Source organism: Sarcophilus harrisii, chromosome 2 (genome assembly GCF_902635505.1).
Source record: "Sarcophilus harrisii chromosome 2, mSarHar1.11, whole genome shotgun sequence".
Taxonomy (NCBI): domain Eukaryota; kingdom Metazoa; phylum Chordata; class Mammalia; order Dasyuromorphia; family Dasyuridae; genus Sarcophilus; species Sarcophilus harrisii.
In genome coordinates this window covers 612,923,652-612,946,088 of record NC_045427.1, presented here as the reverse complement: position 1 = coordinate 612,946,088, position 22,437 = coordinate 612,923,652, and the positions used below count along the sequence as shown (strand labels likewise).

The following is a 22,437-nucleotide window of genomic DNA, read 5'->3' as shown; positions in this document are numbered from 1 at the left end:
TCTATCACCCCCTCCCCATCCTCTGGTAGTGATACTTACAGGATATCCAGGGAATGCTGGGTAGCCTGTAGGAGGGTATCCTGGGTAAGACATTCTGTAAAAAAAGAATTTTTCTCTGTAGTTTCTTAGAAGGTATAAGATCTCTAGAAACACATAGGCTTGGATTGGGTTTTGTTGTTTTTATGAAGAAACACATTTTTCTTTCAAAACTCTGGACGTTTCATAAAAATTTAGCCAGCCTCAAGCTCCAAGTGCAAGGGTAGCATGAGAGTCTCAGCTATGTAGTGAGAATGAGAAAGCCCAAATTCATAGATCATAGAATCATAGATATAATGTCTGTATTGGATAAACACTACAAATGTTCAACAGTTAATCCTAGAATTAAACAAGGAAATGAGCAGACTGGATTATTTTAGAAAATTGTCAAGTTCCCTTATCAAAACCAAACTTCTCCCATAAATAAAGTATATCTTGGAATATTAAAAAAAGAAAAGAAAAAAACAACTCTGGACATTTAAGCTAAATTGTATCTTTGGGATTAGGGCTCAACCTCAGTTTCCTCATCTGTAAAATATCGATTGTAAGGTCCTTGAAGTCTGGAATTCTATGAAAACTGAGGATACAAATTTATTCTATAGCTGACTCTCCATTATTTACATTTAATGGAGGAATAGTTGTCTATAACAGCAATAATTTCTTTTCTAGAGCTGTGATTTCGTAAGTAGAAACTGGGAGTTCCTCTGTAGGGAGAAAAATTCTTTTTAGTAATACAGATCAACCACTACTTTGCAAGTTAAAGGTTTTAAGAAAGATTAAGTGACTTGCCCAGGACCACATAATCAAGATCTATCAGAGCAAAGATTGAAACCCAGAATCCCTGGGAACCAGCATATGCCTTTTATCAATTACACTTGCTACTTCTCAACTCTGAAATAATTTATGCAATATTTGACATTGCAAATATCAGAGAATATTTTGACAGTAGATTTGCTTCCCTGCTTATCTTTGGTTGAGAGTAATACTGGAATTATTTTAAGAACTTTCTTCTCACATCCCAAATGATGACAGAAGGGAGTTTTCTGGTTGCTAGAGGCAGGGAGATAGCCATATGTGAATTGCCCACTATGTGATCCTTTATGCCAAAGAAAAGTTACCACTGTTTCTGGAAAAGGAACACCAATAGGTTGCCCTGTGGCTCCATTCAGCATCCCTTCACCTCCTCCCAACAAAACACTCTCCTCTTCCTTTCATTCTTTTATGTGTTCTCTCTTCTCCTAGGATATAACTTCTTTGAGGAAAAGCAGGGTTTTTTTTGTGTTGTTTTAACTTTTCTATTTGTCTCTCTGGGGTCTGGAATGTAGCAATCACATAATTAATGCCATCCTTTCATTCATTCGCCATGCAGAAAACTTTATTTTCCTTGAAGTTTAACAATATTTCCTTTTTTTTTTTTTGCATTTGTTTATCTCCACCTACCTCAAACTAGCACAGCACTGGGCAATATTAGGTGGTTTAAAAGATGTTGTTTAAACATAGCATTTTCACTCTTTTTGTTATTATTTGCTTGTATTTTGTTTTCTTTCTCATTTTTTTTGTTTCCTTCTTGACCCGATTCTTCTTGTGCAGCAAGATAATTGTATAAATATGTGTATATATATATACATATATATACACATGTATATATATGTATATATATACACATATATATACATGTGTATATATATATATATATATATATACACATACATATATATATTGGACTTAATATATATTTTTAACATATTTAACATGTATTGGATTACCTGCCATCTAGAGAGGGGATGGGGAGAAGAGGATAAAAATTTAGAACAGGTTTTGCAAAGGTCAATGTTGAAAAATTATCTATGCATATGCTTTGTAAATAAAAAGCTTTAATAAAAATTTTTTTTAAGCTGTTTAATGAACAAATGAAAGGTTGGAATGGCAAAAGGTCTAAATTATTAGTTCATACTAGTATGGTGAATTAAACTCATGACTATTTCTCCCCTTAAGCTCCAACAAATTCCCATTTTCCTTCATTAATGGTCTCCTAAGTTTCAATCATCTTTGATCCATCCTGTTCCTTCATTCTCTATAGACATCCAGTCATCTGTTCTCCTTTCAAAAACATAGCCATTCCTTTCAACCTTTCCATTTCCCTTACTACTTCACTAAATGCAGGTCCCTGTTACGTCGTGTCTAGGTAACAAGACTCATCTGTCTGTCGACTTTTTCATCTGTCCAATTTATGTGGCTTCTGCCATTAGATTAATCTAAGACAGTGTTTTCATCATGTCACTCTCCAGTTTGAAAGCCTTGAATTCTATTAATAGCCTAAAGGCTCAAGTACACACTCCTCTCCCTGGCATTCAAAAGGTCCTACATAATTGGCTCTGCCTAGCCTAGCCTAGCCTGCCTAAGCTCATTACATGTTGACTGACCGATGTGAACCCTCAGCTTCACTGACTCAAGAAACAAAATGCTTATTGCTGCTCTTGAGACCTTATTCATGCTATTATCATCAACTTAAAATGTTTCCCTTTCTTCTCTATTGTTCAAATTCCACTTATCTTTTGAAGGTCCATTTCAAATCCCACATCCTCTGTCTAGCCTTCCCTGGCTGATCATGTCCACTTAGCTTCTGTACCATTTATCATTTGTCATGTTTTTTACTAATTATTTTTGAATGTGCACATTAATCTTAACTAATCCTAGCAGATTGTAAACTCTTCACAATGCTAAACAAAATAGGAACTCAATTAATACTTGCTGAATGGGTTGCAATCAGCATTGCTGAAGGGACTACACATATCATGAGATATCAGATCCACTTGAACATTGAAGAATATAAATTTTCAGGGCCCAGGACATCATTTCCACTATTAGGACTTTACTCTCTGCTCTTTATTTACTAGGTTATTTCTTTCTTTAAAACAGGGGCTCTTAGCCTGGGGTTCATGAACCTGTTTCTAAAAATATTTCGATATTGTATTTCAACATTAGTTTTTTTTTTTGTTTTGTAATCCTCTATGCCTTATTTTATAAAAGAGGTCCAAGGGCTTCACTAGACACTGCCAAAGGGATTCTCGATTCAAAAAAGATTGAGTCACCTCCCCTTCTGCCCTTTTAAGAATTTTAAAATAGTAGAAAAAAGCATAGGTATCAGGCATCCTGAATTTTTGTTTTTTTGTGGTGTACTTTTGAGGAAGTGGATTTGAGGCCATCAGGAGGTACCATGTACACTTCACAACTGGCTTGAGCAAATGTAAACTCCTGAGTGACTAAGCAAATCACTTAACTCAGCTCCAGCAAGGCCCCAAGGAGTTATTCAACTCCACTAGGCCTACAACACAGTTCTGGCAACATCCACTTTCACAAAAGAAGGGGGAAAATACCCCTGTCCCCCCAAATCATCTCCACCCCATGAGTCAGTCTGACAAGGGAGTGGATTTCTCTCAGAGCCTCACATATGTGGCAGGATGCCCAGTAATGAGGCAGCTGCGGTAAATGTATTAAACAAATGAATCCATGCTCAACAAGAAGGGTAAAGAAGAGTGTAAAGCCCCCTCCCCATTGAGACTGCTTTCCAACACTGGGTGGGAAAAACATTTAAATAAATGCGTTGGATGCTTGGGGTTGCCTCTAAGCACAAAGTATATCCGGGAGCCAAAGGCTTGCCTGACCCCCAAGTCTTTCTTGAAATTCTCAGCATTCATCAGTCCTTGAAGGAAAAATATTAGGGTGAGTGTGGTTCATTAACAGCCATTATCAATTTAGGAGAGATTAGATATTAATTTGATACTTGCCAGAAGCAAGGTCCATAGTGGCCAAGCTCCCTCCTAGTTCTTTTTGGTGGTCTTTTTGGCTTCCCTACAGGGGACTGGTCCCACAAAGGTGCAAACTGTCATTCTTTCCTGTTGCTGCTTAAAATACTAAGAATATCTGGAACCCTCCTTGAAGTCTCACCTTTCAAAGCGTCATTTTCAGGATTTAAAAATGGAGAATTTTGTCTCAGCGCTCTAGTAGCGGCTCAGATTTGTTCCTATTTTCTACTTCCCTGGAAAAAGCTTTCTCCCCCTCCCCCAGCTGGGGAGGGCCTTGTTTAGGTTCAGTTCCAAACCCGTCTCCAACCAGCCAGCGAACACGAGGTGGAAGTGAGGGAGCTCCCTCCGGAGAGAGGGGTGGGGTGGGGCCTTGACCCTGGGGAGGATGCGGCCTTGACCCTGGGGAGGACGCGGCCTTGACCCTGGGGAGGACGCGGCCTTGCCCCCTGGGGAGGACGCGGCCTTGCCCCCTGGGGAGGACGCGGCCTTGCCCCCTGGGGAGGACGCGGCCTTGCCCCCTGGGGAGGGCGCGGCCTTGACCCTGGGGAGGACGCGGCCTTGACCCGGGGGAGGATGCGGTTCTCTGCCGTCCCAGCGGACAGCCAGTCTGCGTCTTTCAGACGGAGACGTTTGGGGGGCTCCATTCAAGCCCTCCGGCGCGCGGAGGAGGCCCCAGCCAGGGCGGAGAAGGACCATCTCCGGCCCCTTGTCCCCGAGCTCTCAGAAAGCCTGGCAGGATCCCCCCGGAGGCCGGCCTCGGCGACTTTCGGAGAGGCCGGTGGGCGCGGGAGGGGGGCCCGGGAAAGGGCTGCTGTCCGGGGCGGTCCTGGGGCGGCTGGCGGAGACCGTCCTGTCCCGGCAGTCCCAGGCTGCGGGGGGAGGCGGGAGAGGGATTTGGGCAGCCCTGGGGGAGTGGGAGGGGGTGTGGATCGGGGGAGAGAAGATCCCCCCACCCCCACCCCGACCTCTCACTTAGGGCTCCCACCTTCCTGATCGGGAGGGTGGGGACCCAAACGCCGAATGGAACTAGGGAGGAGGGAGTGACGCAGCAGATCCCGGACCCCGCCCGCCCGGGGCTATGGGTCCGCCGCCCCATTCCGAGGCTGGAAGCTGGACTGTGGGCTGGTCTCAGGAAAGGAGGGGCGAGAGGGGAGGATGCGGAAGGAGCGCAGAAGGGAAGGGGAGGGGGCAGGAGGGGAAAGCGCCGAAGGGGAAGGGGAAGGGGAAGGAGGGGGAAGAATAAGAAACGGGAGAAGAGGAGGAGGGAGAGAGGGAGGGAGGGAGACGGCGGGAGAGGCGAGGAGGGGGTAGAAAGGGTAGGAGGGGACTGGAGGGGGTAGGAGGAGGCAGGAGGGGAAGGGTCCCGCTCCCACCTCACCGCGTCCCCCACCCCAGCACCTCTCCACACCTCCGCCCCCACCGCCTCTCCTACACCCGAGGGGAGCGGCCCGGGCTCGGCCCGGGCCAGCGAGGGGAGGGGGGCAGCCGAGGCTCCTCACCTGCCCGCAGAGTAGCCCAGCCGCGCCACTGCCCCTGCTGGCCCGGCCCGCAAGATGGAGCCGGGGGCGGGGCCGGGATAGGGGGCGGGGCGGGGCCTGGCCCGGGAGATAGAGCTTGGGGTGCGGCCCCCCTTTCTCCCCTTGGCCCGGGGGCGGTGGCCGCAGAGCCTCGGCCCCACCCTCTCGCGTCCCCGTCCCTGAGAGTGGCCCACCTAGTCCTGTCCCGCACCCCCCGCACCCCAATATCCCCTACACCCCCTCCCTCCGCCTCTGGGGCCGCGGTCCGGCCAGGGCCGCAATTCTCCTGGGCTGCGGCATCTCTGCCCCTCCTTAGGAAGGCACCGGCGCCCCTAACCCTTCTCTTGCCGTTACCGCACCCACACGAATCGTCTGTGTCAGTTACGTCCGTGTGACCTTGGTAATGTCATCGTCTTCCCCAGCTTGTTTCTTCCTCTGTAAAGCGAAGGAGTTGGAATCAAAAGCCTTTCAAGTCCCTTCCAGCTCTACTTGTTTGAAGATAGCCGAAACCTTAGGTTTTCGGGGTCACTCATGTTTTAACTGAAAGAGGGTCTGAAAAATAAACAATTTTCCTCAGACCGTTTCCTTCCTATACGTGAAATATTCTCCCTCATCATCCCAGGCACTCTTCTCCAGGATACCTCCCTCCTTTTGAGGTTTCATAGCCCCCTGCTTTTAACTTACAAACTTTAATTTTTTTTTTCATCTTCCCGCGCTTTTACCCTTCTATCAGGGTTAAAAAAAAAAAAAAAGCTCAAGGGCTGGGACATGAAGTAAGCCTTAGACAACATTGAGAAATGTTTAATTTGTAGTGTGGGAAGTAGGGGAATTAGAGAAGCTAGGTCAATCCCCTTACAGCTCCCTGGATCTGTTAGCTCCCTTACCTCAAATAAGGAGGCTGGGCTAGAGTCCCCTCCAGTGTCCCTTTAAATCTGTATCGATATGAACGAACCAGGCAAACAGCAGTTACTGCTACTGCATACGCCACAATTTTCTAAATTGTGTTGTCTCTAGCTCCATCTTTATTATTCTCAACCTGGCCATTTGCACTCAGCTCATTTCCAATTCCTTTCCCCAAGAGAACTGTGGACTTTACACCTGAAACCACTCTGGGCTGCTCGGGGTCGACTTCGGCCTTTCTCTTGGCCAGATCTTGGCCAGCACAGCATTTCCAGGCCATTAACATGCCCTGCTTTCATGCGTTGTCCTCCCAGGGGAGAATGCAAGGTCCTCATTGGCTGTCTTGTTGGTAATTTAACCCCCGATGCTTAACATGCTGCCATTGCACATAGTAACCTTAATGTTTTATCATCTCTCTGTCGCATCTTTTTTCCCCATCGATCATCTAAATACTAAGCTTCGCTTATCACCTCTATGCAGTATAGTCTTAAAATTTCTATCTCCCGCTCTCTGTGGAGAATCAGTCCCAAAGTTCCAACCGCCTGCTAGACATCAGAATTCAAGACCCAGCCAATATCCTCCTCCTCTGGAATTTGGATTCCAATTTCCTGGACTTCTATGGCCTCTAAATCTTCCTCTCGACTTTTCCAATTCCAACTTTGACATCTCTGTAGTTTAGCTCTTCTTAGGAACCTCCATCCGAAAGGTTTCATTGGACAGACCCACACCAACCACACTTGCCTCTAAACAGGCTCAATTGTTCCACCTTGCCCACTGAGAATAGCAACTCTCTCCTTTTCAGTTTCCCCTTTATGTGTCTCTCCCCACCCCACGCCACTCGAATGTAAGTTCCTTGAAGGCAAGAATTTTATTTGTATTTGAATTCCCAGTGCTTACCATAGTGTTAGGTATTGGGAGTCTCTAATGCTTTATCTAATCTTAATTTCTCCAAAAATAACTCCTTCATTTTCTAATGGTCCCACCATTTTTCTTTTCCAGTCAACCTCTCAGAACCTGGTTTGATTCTTCTTTTACTCCTCTCCCCCCAACAAATTCAATTAGCTGCCAAGTCACACTTTCTCCATGATGAATTTCAGCTGTCTTTTCATTCTCAGCCTCATCACCACCACCCTGGTTCACATTTTCAATACCTATTTCCTTAGACTATTGCAATAGCTCATCCAGTTTTTCCTCTCCAAACCATTTTACAAAGCAGCCAGATTGATATTCCTTTAGCAAAAATCTGATTGTGTCATTATCCTACTCCCCACTGACTACTAAAGTATTTAAATTTTAGTTTGCTCTCCCCATTTGATCCCCAATGTACCTTTCTAGACTTTCAATTAATCTTATGTTCTACATGCTAGTCAGGTGGAATAATATAGTAGAAAAGGTGGATTTTTAGGCAGAAGACCTGGTTTTCAATCATAATTATTTACTACTTGTGTGGTTTTGAGCAGATTATTTAACCTTTGTGGTCTTAGTTCCCTGAACTATTAACATTAAATGGGTGGTCCAGATTAGAGGATCTGATGGTAGAAATGTTAAATCCAATAAATGTATATACATTTATGTAATTATCATGCTGCACAAGGAAACAAGTGTATAAAAATAAAATGCATGAAGTTCAGACACCCCTAACCCTGTCCTCAAAAGCATTCATGAATAGATTTTTTTTTTTGGGAGGGGGGGGTCTGTGAGCTTGGATGAACAAAAATGACATTTTTTTTTTTTACTAATTTCTAAACCAAAATTTTTTATCTTCATTAAAAATTATTCTGAAAAGAGATCTACAGGTTTCACCAGACTACCAAAAAGAATCTACAAAATAAAAAAAAGGCTAAGAATCTAGGGTCTAAATGGTCTCTGAAAACCTTCCATCTCTAATTTCTCCAAGATCTACGATTATCCCCTGTTCTATAACCATGGCCTGGATGATCCCACTTTGATACCTTTGCTATCATTCTCTCTACTTGGGACACACCATTCTCTGTGCCTTTCTAAATTTTACCCATTCTTGAAGCTTTGCTCCATGAAACCCTCTCTCCCAAAAGATGTTTCATTTTATTAGCATGTATCAGTTTCATGATGTTTGTTTTTTTAAAAACTGTAAGTTTTTCCAAGTACTGGGATCCTGTTCTGTTCCTCTGCACGTGTCACTGCATTCTGAGCAGACCACAGTAGCTCAATCAATATTTTATTGAGTAAGAGGTAGCATTACATTCACCCACTTGGGATGTGAAATGTGCTGAGAGGAAGTGGAGAGCTCTAAAGTGAGAGAGCCCAGCTGAAAGGAAGACCCAGGAACCTCCCGAGCTCCACAAAGAAGAGCTGGGATGAGAGAGAACAAGCTGAAGGGACAGGCTTGAAAAGACACTGCTCAAGAACCAGATCATTATACATGGCAACAAGATTATACGAGGATCAATTTTTTTTCCCCCTACCGAGTCATTGGGGATTAAGTGACTTGCCCAGGGTCACGCAGCAAGGAAGTATCTGAGGTCAGGTCCTCCTGACTTCAGGGCTGTGCTCTATCCACTGTACCACCTAGCTGCATGGCTCTCTGTAGACAGCTGAAACTCTTGAGTGGATGCACCAAGGTCAGGACTGTTGAATGCTTGAGGCTAACTACCGATTGGAGAATACTCTAAGGGCATATGCTTGGAAAATGGTCCTTTCCACTATCCAGGCTGGCTCAATAATTGGTGTATACAGAGGATTGTAGGAGGGACTAGGGGGTGGAGTAAGACTAGCCAGGGTCACTCTTTGGGATAGACGAGGGAGAAGGAGAAGGCGCTTGCAGAGATTCTCTTCCATCCCCTTCACTTCTATCCCTAAAGACCAAGAATAAAGAACAAGGATTTTTGCTTATCCTGACTACGGCTGATTCTAAAGTATCTGAGGTGCTAGCGTGGTAATCACAGCTCTCTTCAACAATGAGATGATTCAGACCAGTTCCAATTGTTCAGTGATGAAGAGAGCCATCTACACCCAGAGAGAGAATCATGGGAACTAAGTGTGGATCAGAACAGCATTTTCACTCTTGTTTGCTTGCATTTTATTTTTCTTCTCTTTTTTTCCTTGTGTGGCATGATAATTGCATAAATATGTGTACATATATTGGATTTAACATATATTTCTAACATGTTTAACATATATTAGACTACTTGACATCTAGAGGAAGGCATGAGGGAAGGGTGGGGACTGGAACACAGGGTTTTGCAAGATTAATGTTGAAGAATTGTCCATGCATGTTTTGGAAAGTATGAAAAATAAAAAACTTTAATAAAAATTTTTAAAAAGACACTGTTCATCAATCATCTGGCAGATCTGAGTAGCTCAGCCCTGAGGTCCTATCTGAAGTATCTCCTTCCTCCCCAACTTAAGAGAGAGTGAGAAGCAGTATGACATGCAGAGAGTGAGCTTGGGAGTCAGAAGGACTCGGCTTTAAGTCCCCCATCCAGCATACACACTAGGCTGGCTGTGTGAAGCTGAGCAAGGACTTTAATTAGCAATGTTTCCGGCAATTGTCTAAGAGCAGATTGCAAAACTGAGTTGATAGAAGTTTCCTCTTCAGGAGTTCCCTCTACCAATCAATTCGTAAATTTGATCCAAAAATAGGCAACAGGGCTAAGAAACAAGAGACTCCAGAAATCCTAAAGAAATTTATTGGACCAGCAGGGACCTTGTAATACAGAGGAATTCCATCAGTCCAAAACTAAGAGCTCACAAGCACCTGGGATACTAACAGAACAGAGACAGTTCCAAGGACAAAAGTTTGAGGGCAACCCTCAGGAAAGATCCCAAGAGCAGCAGAAAAGGTGGTACTTAGGACACTTCTTAAAGGATAGAACAGACACTGATTCAGGGACTATGAGCTGACTGGTGTTGGGGGGGGGGGGAGCAAGTGCAGTTCTGCCCTCAGACAGAGACCAGCTGTGAGACCCTGAGCAAATTATTCTGCCTCAATTTCCTCCATTATAAAATGGAGCTAATAAAGGTCCCCTAAGGGTTGTCATGAGGATCAAAGGATGTTTGTAAAGTTTCCCCAGCTGTCTACATCCTATGATTCGTTTTCCCTACTGCTTCCTCTCCATCCAAATGGTGGGCAGTCCCCCGAAACATGATATAGTAGGCACTGCAGTACACAGGCTGCTTGTTGGGGTTGGTATAGGCTTGCTCAGGTTTAAGGGAAGTGAACGGGTTATCTCCATAAGCAATGATTCCAGTCTCCAGTTTTCTGAGGATCTGCAGAGAGGCTGTCAGCTCCTGTTGACTAAAGATGGCAGAGAAATAGCTCAGGATCGGTGGCTCCCTCTATATAGAGCCTGGGTCTTACTTCATCCAACAGGGTCATGTTCTTTGAGCATAGCAGGAAAGTCCAGAGAAGAAGGGCACCCCTAGAGGATGAAGATGGGGAGGAGGGGCAGGAGGAGCTCCTCCATACAAAACGAGGTGTGTGGGACGGGTAAAGGAGCTCACCTATAGACAGTGAAGATAGTGGGGATCTCATAATCACGAAGCAGCAGTAGGGTGGGCAGCCAGCCAGCCATCAAGTCTTGGCTGGCATGGAAACCTAAGAACAAGTAAGGGAAGGCAAGACGCAAGGTGGTGAATCATGGGGGCTACTTCAACAACCTCTCTTCCATCTCCTAAGCTTCTTTTTGGGCCCAATCTGGGCCCAATTGTAGCAGGAATGGCTAATGAGCAACCAAGGTCAATAGTATGTTACTTATGGACCAGACCAAGCAACTGAATCCCAAGGACAGGAGGGAAGAAGCTACAGGTCAGTGGCTCCTCTTGTGAAAAGAGAGCACTAATATTTCCTCTAGGGATCCCAGCCCCCCTAAGAAGTCACAGCCTTACCTGGATGAAACCCTGCTACCAAGTCTGGCCAGACTGCCCGGCCCGTCTCTATTTGTTCTTCCCAGAAGTCATGATACAGGCCCTGGTAGCTGCTGAGCTGAATTGTACCAGAAGCTGAGGGTAAGACTGAGGAAAGCTGAGGGAGGGATTCCACAGCCAAGTCCACACCAACCATGACTATGTGGAGGCCAGCATATCCAGGAAACATGTGTCTGAGCTCATCATAGGCCCTGTGGCTAGTAAGGAAAGCCTCTACATGGGAGGCACCTACCACATGCACTGTGATCCCCCCTGGCTTCCCCGTACTCCCCACCAATGTCCGCAGCCCTAATCCCAATGTCAGGGGCTGAGAAAGGGTGTCTGAGAGAAGCCGTCGCAGGGAGCCCCGGAGGCTATCTGGGTCTGGCCGTGGCCGCCCCACACTGTCCCACAAGGTGGACATTGCATGACTACCCAAAACAGATTCCAGCATAGTATCCAGCTGTGTCCCCCACATTGAAAACCAAGTATCCCAGTCCTGAACAGCCTCTGGTGGCCATGGCCAAGGTCCTGAAGGTAAGGAGAGGTCACCTGAAGGGACAAAAAAGAAAAATCCAAATGAGATGAGGCAAGAGAGGCCACGTCTAGTAAGAGACAAAGCAATTTTCCAAATGAGTTCTGTCCAGGCATACGAGCTTCCTTCTCTCTACCCCATCCTCCCTGTCCCTTTCCATTCTGCCAGGATCTTGCTTCCTACTCCTAGACCCTGTAATAGTTCCCTCTCCCCAAGCCTTCTTTCCACCCATCACCAGTGTCCACTTCTACAGCCCCTGCCCCAAATTCCTATTCCCCACCTGTGACCATGAGCCACTCCAAGAGCCGGTCTATAGCCACAAGCCGAAGTTCCCCACAGACCTTCTTGTGTGCCGGCCAATCTGCCTTCTGGCACTCAGGACCACAGTAGTAAACATTTCTGCACCTGGTAGAGAAGGGGCCACATCAGTCTGTAGCGGGAATCACAGTCAGGACTCTCCCTGGCACCTCCCCCTGCTGTGATCTTACCTCTTACAGCGGCGAAGGAGCTGACAATCAGGGAGTTGGTCAGGAAGCACTCGGCACCGGGCGCAGAACTGGAAGGTGTCTTCCAGGCGCTGGAACATGTCGCTGAGGCTACGAATCCCAAAGCCTGACCCAGGGGTTCCCCCATTCACCACTGCCCTGCAGAAACAACATTGCAGAATCCCTGCCCCCCAAACTCTCATCCTCTCCTCAAATCCTTCATACTTTCTAAATCTCATCCATTTCTAATCCTATCAAGAATGACACAGGCAAGTCCCTGAGGGAGGGGGGCATGAGGGATTATTTCAAATGCTTTATCCACACCTTCTAATTATATGCCCCCCACCCAAAACACAAAGCCTTCCTCTCTCCAAAGTTCTCACTTGTATTCCTCATAGCTCTTCATGTTCAGCTTCTGAAGGATAACCTGGGATAGGCCAGGGACATTACTCTCCAAAGAGAGAAAGCCAAGTGCATCAATGCTGGGACCTGAGACTGTGGGGGTCAGAGCCCCTTGGGGGGAAGCCACTGGTGCAGAGCGCTTCCTGCGCCTTCGCCGAGGAGCCATGTCAGCTGGAGTCTGCAGCGTAGAAGTGGAACGGCCTCCTGAGGGTTGGATACTTGTGGAATAAGCCTGCCAGAGCTTAACTATCACAGCTTATTCAAGTTTCTCGGGGGAGGGCACTCTTCTGATGTCAACAAATATTTAGAGTGCCTATTGCACATCGAGCCCCATAATAGGGAATTTTGAATAACATGAGAAGCCAGCTTCTGATTTAACTGTCTAGTGGGAGAGCTAACCATCTAACTGGGGGGTAGGTGGGGGGAAAAGACACGAAAAGATATAATAAAATTTAAAAAAGACACAAACAAGTATAAATTGGTATTATGTAAACCAAGCACATAAATGCTTGAAGACTATGTTTTGTGAAGACATCTTCAGTGAAGTGAGGCTAATTAAAACGTTCCTAGAAGAGACGGAGTTTTCATGGGTGAACAGAGACGGATGGCGATGAAGCTTTATGAGATGGAAGGTATATTTGCAAAGGCAGAGACAGGATCATCTTAAACATGGGTATAGCAAACAGATTGGCCTGGGTTGGTTCACAGGGGAGTAAGAAACATTTTGGGCCAGTGACAACAACCAAGGCAAGAGAGAACATGGCAGTTAGAAGTAGCAGTAGGGAAGCCAGGATCCATTTTAAGGCAGAAAAGGCAAGTTACAAGGAATCAATGATGATGAGACAGAGGGACTACTTTGCAGTAACCATCCCAAGTAAAAGAAAAATGATAGGCACCAGTTATATTTAATAAACCACTTGTGAGTGCAGATAAAAGTTCTGATCTTAGCATCAAAACTTTCCAACTTCTGCGTTTACAGGGGAAACTCTTGGATCAACCTCTGATCTAGGACCAGAGTTAGCAAAAAATGAAATGCTCAAATCCCCTATTTCCTTCCCTAGACTTCAGTTCTCCTACTCACACTGACAAGTGGCCAGGTCCAGGGGCTATCTGCTTCCCTTCCACCATCTGCCCTTGAAATCCCCAGCAATACCGAAGAAAGCAGGTTTGTTGTTGTATGTGGGTGAAGGAGACTAGTTAGCTCAGTTACTCTCAGCAAAACCTTACAATTCAACTCAGAAGTATCAACCTAATGGCTAACCTTGAACTCTCCCTTAGAATGGAAGCCAATTAGGGCTAGAAATGATAACGAAATTACTCTCTGCCCCACTTATCTATCTTTAGGGAGACTTTTTCTCCCCACGGGACAAGTTGACACATGGACTCCCTAGGGCTTTGTCTCATGGTCAGTCCCAGCCTAGTAAGCAATGATAGAGCCAATGTGGGAAGCATATGAACGATGCAGGACAGACTGAAGTGATTTCTTGGCAGAGGGTTAAGGGTATGGAATGGAGATGGTCTATGCATTTGCATCTATATATATCACTGTCCTCATATCTGTGCCTGAGACCCAAATTCAGGTCCCCTGACTGAAACATTCCTACTAACAGTCCTGAACTCTTTAAAGCTCAGTAAGATTAGCAAGGGAAGGGACAGAGCTCAGAAGTGGAAAAGAATAGGGCAAGAACATTCAAGGAGACAGAAAAAGTTAAGGAGGTAGAAATGAAATCTCTTAAAAGCTTCTTCACACATCCTATCCCATCCCCAAACAGGGTCATTACATCAGTCTAGAAAAAGTTAATTTCCAGGGAGCAAGATTCCACTAGTCTCTAACTTCTATGTGTGGCCATCCTCCCATGGAGATAGTACTTCTCCCTTGACCCAGAATCCTGATCCCAAGCAACCCCAGCACATTTAGTTTTAGATTTAAAGTTCTCACATCAAATCCTTAGTTTCCCCCTGCAGGTTACTAAATCAAAATCCTTCCCCCCCCCCATTCCTGTACCACCCAAAGAGCCCATCTGTCTGTTTTTATTTGAATTCTTATTTTCTGAGTCACCCACCAGCAATTAAAAAAAATTTTTTTTCTCCCTTGGGAGAGGAAAGAAAAAGGAGAGGAGGATATTGTGGGGTCTTTGTGAAAAAGGGAGAACTAAAAGGAAATAGCAGAAAGATATCTATTTGAGTGTGCCCAAACGGCCCCACTCAGCTCCTTAATCAGTGATTAACACTCTCCTGGAGGATGAACACTTCACTCAGCTATAAACTAAGACGACAAGTTGATGAAGAAGTGACTTACCCTGCTAAGCCTTGGTTCCTTCCTTTTCTTTCTTTCAAGTGAAGTGAAAGCTTTATCTCCTCAGACTCTGGGCTATGGCTGAGCTACAGCTGTCTTCTCCTATCACTTTACTCTCCAAACTGCTGAAATGTTGGACCCTTGTGATTGAGTAGCCCTGGCCAGCTAGACTGCCAAATTCTCCCTAATGAGAATAGTGGGGGACTGGCCCACTGCCAAAGACCTAGCTTATTCTGACCCCTATTCTTTGCCAATGGAGCTCAGGTGGCTGTCAACACTCCTCAAATTCACCAAAGGATGGCTGGGAAAAAGGTACCAGACAGACAGAGGTAGAATCTTTGGCTCCACAGGCTGCTTCCAATCCTGAATGTTTTTGTTCAGTCCAGATCTGACTATGCTTCAGGGAAAATCATATGGAATCTATTTATCAGTATTTCGTTGGGATGGGCAATAACTCAGTACCTCAGAGAATTAGAGTGGTCAGATTAGGGCAGGGTGGGAATGAAGGAATCAACTGTGTCCAGGATAGGCTTTCCATCAATACTGTAGGGTAGAATGTCCTTTTTAGTATAATAAATATTCTATATACCAAATCTGACAGTCTTATATATTCTGCAGAAAACAGCAAAAAGGACGGTAAGAAAAGCTCAACAATAAATAGTGAAACATGCAGCCAGGAAAATAGCTTATTTAATCCCTAAAATTTACTTTCCCTAAAAGGAAAAGTATCTGAGTGGAAATACCAGGTGACTCCCTCTGCCTACTTCTTCACAAGGTATAATTTTCAGGAAATGTTAGACTAAATTTCCATTCAATCTGATTCATAACACAGGACAAGTGACTCACAAAGGTGAGACCTGTGATATCTTAGCAGTCATGCACAGAATCGGGTCAGCCATCCTTTCACTTTTCCAGGCAAGAGTTACTGACATTAACTATAAACAATTAAACCTGCATGTGTAGGACCAAGAAACTAATTTTTATTTTCATCAAAGACATCAGCTAGTTCATATCCACTAGGCCCTAATGAAGATCTACAGACTAGTGGTCATATTCAGCCTCCTATATTTGTAAAGGACCCAGACTTTTCACAAATGTCTCATTTGGCAGCATTACCCTGCATTGCAAACATTACAAAAAGCTGGAGAAGATCACCAATATTTTGAAATGTCACCAGTCAAGTTCATTTCCCTTGATGTATGTAGAGAATGAATTGTGGCAGGTGTCCCAAAGTCCTTATAGGGCAACTTCAAAATACAAAGTAGGAATTTAATAAATGTTGATTAGCTAAGTGAAAGGCAGAATAAATTTTCCAAGGACACTGAACCACAATATGGCTCCATTTTCCCCACCTATTCATATAATAGCAATAGGCAAGAAAGTCTTGTGAACAGCAACTAGTATAAGCAATGAAAGGAGACTTTTTGAGGTTTTTAGTCAATGTTCAGTCTTTTGCTACAAAAGTAAATCTGTGTCAAGTGTCAATGCAGAACAGCTGGGAGATTTAAAAGGGGAAAAAAGGTCTATTGGTTTGGGGACTTTGGGGCTTTTTTAGGTACAGATGACAAAAGAGCCATCCTTTATTAGGAAAAAGAATGATGCCAAAGACAATGAAACATCGCATTTAAATTACAATTTATATTTTTGTAGTGTGTACCATGTTTAAGGAGAGATTAAATTTCTTAATATCCTAATTAGTATAATACACATTCACTTCTTTCTCAAAATTGCTTGATAAATACTATACTTTGCAATGAAACCAGCTCTGAAGAGCAGACAGGGGTTTCTATTCAAAAATGACCAACTTATAGGGCTCCATGTGTACCCTTTTTCATCTTTTTGCCAATGTCACCCCACAGAGACATTACTTAGTTATAATAGTGAATCAATTAGGTCTAAGGGAGGGGGAGAATCACTCTGAGTATATATAACAAGCTGCTAAATTCTCAATTAGAAAGGATTTTAGAGGTACACATCTTTCCTATGTGAACTGCATCATAATCTTTAGAGTAGTGTTTAACACCTTTAGGGAAAGTTCCTGGGATAAAAAAAGATGACTGATTTAAAGAGAAAATCAATCCTTGAAAAAGTATTGTTGGTTACCTTTTATAATAATAAGGGAAAGTTTATAATAACTATTTCAACAAATGTTTATAATATATTAATATTACTATTGCACAAAAGTAATATTCAAATTTCTATCAATTATGTTGTATTATTTACAAAAAAATAAAAACCCACCAAACTCTAGTTGCCTTAGTTTCCAGGAAAAGGTGTCAAAGATGGAAATTTAAAAGCATATAATGGCAGCTTCTAAAACTTTTCCTGCCTGCTGTCAAAACAAAGTAGCTAACCCCAATTGTGAACTAATTCTAGGGCACAATAACATTGTCTGAAACACTGACATTTTCTTTTTGCAAATTTACACAACAAATATACAGTATATACTTCCATATAGATTTAGGTGGCAAAAGCACAAACACAATGTCGGGGAAATCAAACTTTCAGATGACAGCAATTCAACCTGTCAAATCATGACAGCAGCTTACTATCAAAGAGATAAAACACTTTTTTTTTTTTTTTAAAAGGATGAGGTGCCCAGCTCCATGGTACCTACTGAATTGAATAGACACAGGTTCAGAAAATCTAATTTGAAAAATCTAAGCCAGGTGAGATCAGATCACAGCTTCCAAATAAAACCCAACACAGAGATAAGAGCAGCGGCCCATGCATGGAATTTATTGTGTGCTACTGTTTATAAAATATTCAAATAGTCCTGCACATGCATAATATTTCCAACTTAGACAGGAGACCATACAGGGTGCACTTTCTGGCAAACAGAATAAGAGATGGCTCCGCTGCCTGGAGTTCTGAGCTGTGTTCCAGGGCATGAGGTCACCAAAGTAAAGGGAGATACCAGCTAGAGCGGCATTCTAGACAGACCAATAATTGTGAAAAACTAGCACATGGTTCCATTTATTTTTAACCAAGCAGTCCTGTAACTATCAAAATAAAAACTTCAACATGCAGTTTTGACTTTACGCTTTCACGAATGTCTGAATGGTTGAGCTGAACCATAGCTTCTATGCAGCATTTGTATAAACAAAAACACTTCCAGGACATTTTCCATTTCCTTTATAAGAATTCATAAAAATTATAGGAAGCCAACAGCCCTGCTGGCTACTGAAGTAATTTGAATACTCACAATAAACTAAAAGTCCCCATAACATCTAGGCAACTTATACATGTCGTACCTGTACATCATAGGCCTATATATTAAATATTTGCAAAATGAAAACATGCATACACAAAATACAATGTCAAGTTTTACAGACATGATCTGAAGTAAAATTTACTTTGACAACGTACAAGCTTTTTTAAAGATACCTTAAATGAGCAATTCTGTAATTATGTACTTTTGAAATTTAGGAGTTTTCTTTTTAAATCCCAAGGGTACAAATCTCAAAAGATTTGGGAAAAAAAGATTCTAATTGAGTTTTTGGATCCGTGATCAAGTAACAAAGTTCTGCCTTGAGATAGATTATGCATCCATAATCAAAAATTAAACTATAATACAGAACTAGTGAAGACTGTAGACTTGAGGTCAGTACTTTGAACATTTGCCAACTGGGTTTTTTTGGTATTTTCCCCATGATTCAAAAATACAACTTTGTAACCCCAGAATTGTATTTTAAGACCATTCTAATATAACCTTTAAAGACATTTTAAGAAACCAAAATCCATGAATAAATAGTATTTAAGTGTGTCTGAAGTCTTGATTGGAAAAAAATCTAGTTCTAGGAGGAAGAGGGAGGAATTCTCATTTGTAAACTTAAATGTGTGAATCACAAGCATAAATGGAGGTCAAGATGCTCTCCACAGAAAACAGCCCCCAGACCCCTTGCTTTCTACTCCCCACCTTGGCTCGGCTGCCAGCAATGCAACTTCATCAATAGCACAGCACATCCCAGGGCCCTCAAGCCTCCTTCTGGGGAGGGAATTGGGGTCTCAAAAGCACAATGGTTTCTCCAAAGGGACCGGTGACATTTACAGTCAGCTTAGCTGATCCCTCTGGCTCCTTGGGTGTCCTGTCCATCTGGGGCCCGAGATGCGAGAGTACCCGGGAAGCCGTGGGTCACTGGGCACTGTGGTTGCCAGTCCCGTGGTTCTCAGTGGTATGTGCGGTGTTCAGAGAATTGAAACCATCTTGCTGCACAGCGTCTTTCCGGGGTGGCATTCTCTCATTGATCCTATCCAAACCTTTTGCTTCTTCAAAACTGCAGATTCTATGTGGTGGAGAGAATCCTCGTATTGCTTAACAAAATGCAAATTTGATAAGTCAGTAATAGGAAAAAAAAAGTCTAACTTCAAAAAATAATAAATTATTTTTCTTAAAGATAAAAAGCCCAAAGGTGCAATCATGGCTATAAGCAGCATAAAAACTTCTAAGTTGAGTTTTCCCCCTAAAATGTTAAACGGCAAACATGATGTAAATTATTTGAAAATAAATAATAGAGTATTATGGATGGAAAGTGTTAGCATAGCCTTAAAAATTGAAGGAAAAAAAAAACCCAATCCCATCAAAAACCCAGCAACAGTATCAAGTTGACCTCAGTCTGACCTCTCTGCATCAGGCTCATTCTAACTCAGACCCTGAGATCTCCACTGCACCAGAAACATGAGGGGAAGAAAGAGTCAAGTGCAACAGGTTAAAATTTACTGGATTAGAACTGTTGAGGAGGCCTGGGCACTACCACCCTTCTCATCACCTATGTGAAATGAAGGAGGCAAAATATCTGCATGAGTTTGGGAAGAGTATGGCTGACGCCCAAAGGTGTTTAGTCTCATGCTACAGGAGAAGACTCCTCAATGGAACACCATTCACCAAGTGTTATTCAGAAACCCTCCACTGAGGTCAAGGCAATCCTTCTCCAAATGCCATGGTGCATCCCTCAATCATACATGCACGAGAAAGATCCCCACGCTGTGGGTACAGACAAGCTGTTTCACACGTGCAGTCCCTGGGGCTCAGAATCTGTGTACCATGTATCAAACATACGGCTGGGGCAGCAACATAGGCAGCAATGTGCACTATCAGAGGTCAACACATGAAATACATAAACAGGAATCATAGAAGCAGACTACAGCCCAAATTGTAGTGGGAGAATATGACAATTCTTGCACATTTGGGTGCATTCTAGAAAATGGCAAAAAACAAAAACAAAAAACCCACCCCCAAATCTAAAGTCACTCCAGTAAAACAAATCAGAATAGAGCAAAAACATGCAAAACATGAAGTGAATCACTCTTTGTGGGATAAGTTTAGACATCTCCATTAAAATAAGCGACTGAAGACACTGTGAGATAAATTTTAGCATGCTGTATACTAACAAAATAAGAATGTTAAAAGCTGATTGAACACTGTATTAGAAAAATATTAAAAAACTTCCCTTGTCCTATCACTATGAACCATAATCTTCAGGGAGAGAAAAAAGGCATGTTACGGGTAAATATGATGAGTCAGTGAGTCTGATTCATCTTGGGCTGTGCAAGCTGAGAGTGAGATCCCCCCCCAGGGGACATTTCTGATGCCCACCCACATACCACAGATCTTTGCCCAGTGCAAGGACTCTGATCGTACCTTTTTCAGCCTCAATTGCCTCAACTGTGGCTGTACAGAAGTGAGCAGAGGCATGCAAAATGAACGAGAAAGATGAGAAGGGTCATATCGTACAGCAGAAAAGGCAATGATCAACTTAAAATATCACAGTTCCCCAGGCTACATCAATTCATAGTTTAACCAAAAAACCGTGCCCTTATCAAAGGGAGAGCTCCACCCCATTCCCCCGCCCCCAGTTCCTGACACAGCACAATTACACACAGCACTATGACAACAATGGTCAGGGCACAGAAGAGACAGTCATTCCTTTACGCAGACAGCTCAGCACCTGCCCCAGCTCACTCCTATGTTAAGTGTACATTTAGGATCCAGTACTCCAATGATTCAAGAATTTTACAGCGTCTCTATTATGTTCTATCCATCAGTCTCAAGGAAATTCTCTAAAGAGATGCCAAAACAGGATTTAACAGTAAATCAAAACTGATGCTACCTGGGTCTTTTCTTTTATGCATATATGGAACTCTGCTCTTCACTGCCTGGGTTTTCTCAGCATTTAAATTCAAAAGGGGAGAGGGGGAAGAATATCAATATAAATTTCAAAATCCAAGGAAGCTGTGGTTTTAGGATGATGAAAATTCAATAAGCATCCATGGCTATAATCTGAACACTAAAAATGCCTTTTCTCTTTAGAAGGGCGTTCTCTTATGAAGACAAAATTATAAAGTCTAAAGAGACTAACACCCGAGGACAAGTTCCCACTGGTGTCCTATAACCTAAGCTATAGAGGTAAAGGCCATCGAGCAAATCCAATACTTCTCTAACTAGAATGAAACACGGCTATATCCTGAAAATGCCTTTCTCTTCTGTCCCAACAAGAAACTCCCCGAGGCATATATGCACAGATACAGATATATGTTCCTGGATGAGAGGTAGACTCCCACAGTGGGCCATTGTGGCCCAGTCAGAGAACTCCAGTGTGTCTGTTGTGCTTTTTATTGTCAAAGATCTTCTATTCACTTCTATCCTCAAACCCTACCAATAAAAAAACCCTCCAAGTAACCCAAGGATAATTTAATAGAGAGCTCTAGCTCTCCTTGTCACACCTGAGGAGCACTCTCCTGACTGCCTCCATCTTCTATCAGAGAACACAGGGCCCAGTACCAGACCAGTAAGACGATCTCAACTACTTCTACAATAAGGCCGACAAAAGTGTTGAGGGGACAATTTAATTGTAAACATCTTATAAGAATGAAGGCAAATTTAATTTAAAGCAGTTATAAGGGCAAGAGAACCAAAGAATCTTAAAGAATTCAGTGAGACTGGGAAAGAAAAAACAGTTGCTGGATTGTAAAACTTTAAAATAATCTGATGCCCCAAAAGAAATTTCATGAACACTGAACAAAGGAGTAGTTCATTTTCCTTAATGGATAAAATACATTACTAACCAAAGCAGACATACACGTAATATCCACTGTATACTTCACAGCTTAAAAATATAGTGCTGCACAATTAGAAAACGCCCCTGCAATGTGCCCAAACAAGAAGCCATTAGGTAAAGCAGCCACCTCTATCAGTTCACCACTGGCATGCTCACTCATTAAAAATAAAGATAAATAGCATTACAATTTTAAAAAACCTAATAGGAAAAAGTGAATCTTTACAATAATTCTGTCGTATTTTTTCTTTTTTTTCAGGGGAGGGAAGAGGGAAAGAGATTGTGTTTTAAATTATTCTTCTGGAGAACAGAGGTTAACTAAAGTGAATCAGTTCATAGCTTACTGAGTCATGGCAATTCTTATTACAATAATCAAAACAGTACTTTTGGTACCACTTTTATACTTTTATATACACTTAATATACTTTTATAGTATTATAATCAATAGTAAGAAAGTTTGTTAATAAAGTTGGCAAAATATCTCAAAATGTAATAATACATATTTCCTTAAACCTCATAGA

General features: G+C 43.0%; 2 protein-coding genes across 10 annotated transcripts in view; both read right to left on the bottom strand.

The window, feature by feature from the left end:
- LOC100914408 (annexin A7) overlaps positions 1-17,439 on the bottom strand; it is a 41,989-nt gene extending 24,550 nt beyond the window's left edge. For 2 of the 4 annotated variants that reach the window (XM_031956509.1, XM_031956510.1), the window contains exons 1-2: positions 5,342-5,403; positions 40-94 (exon numbers count right to left, since the gene is read on the bottom strand). In XM_031956509.1, the coding sequence (XP_031812369.1) occupies positions 40-93 (54 nt within the window). In that variant the 5' untranslated portion in view covers position 94; positions 5,342-5,403. Of the gene's footprint in view, positions 1-39; positions 95-5,341; positions 5,404-9,369; positions 10,536-10,741; positions 10,836-11,125; positions 11,696-11,958; positions 12,084-12,166; positions 12,323-12,546 lie in introns of those variants that run through there. The other 2 variants (XM_031956511.1, XM_003755104.4) reach the window with 2 other exon arrangements.
- A 134-nt stretch (positions 17,440-17,573) lies between these two features.
- Positions 17,574-22,437, bottom strand: part of PPP3CB (protein phosphatase 3 catalytic subunit beta) — a 50,851-nt gene continuing 45,987 nt past the window's right edge. For 3 of the 6 annotated variants that reach the window (XM_031956502.1, XM_031956504.1, XM_031956505.1), the window contains 2 exons: positions 20,503-20,532; positions 17,574-19,175 (listed from right to left, as the gene is read on the bottom strand). In XM_031956502.1, coding sequence (XP_031812362.1) covers positions 18,997-19,175; positions 20,503-20,532 — 209 coding nt within the window. In that variant the 3' untranslated portion in view covers positions 17,574-18,996. The remainder of the gene's footprint in view (positions 19,176-20,502; positions 20,533-22,437) is intronic. The other 3 variants (XM_031956506.1, XM_031956507.1, XM_031956508.1) reach the window with 1 other exon arrangement.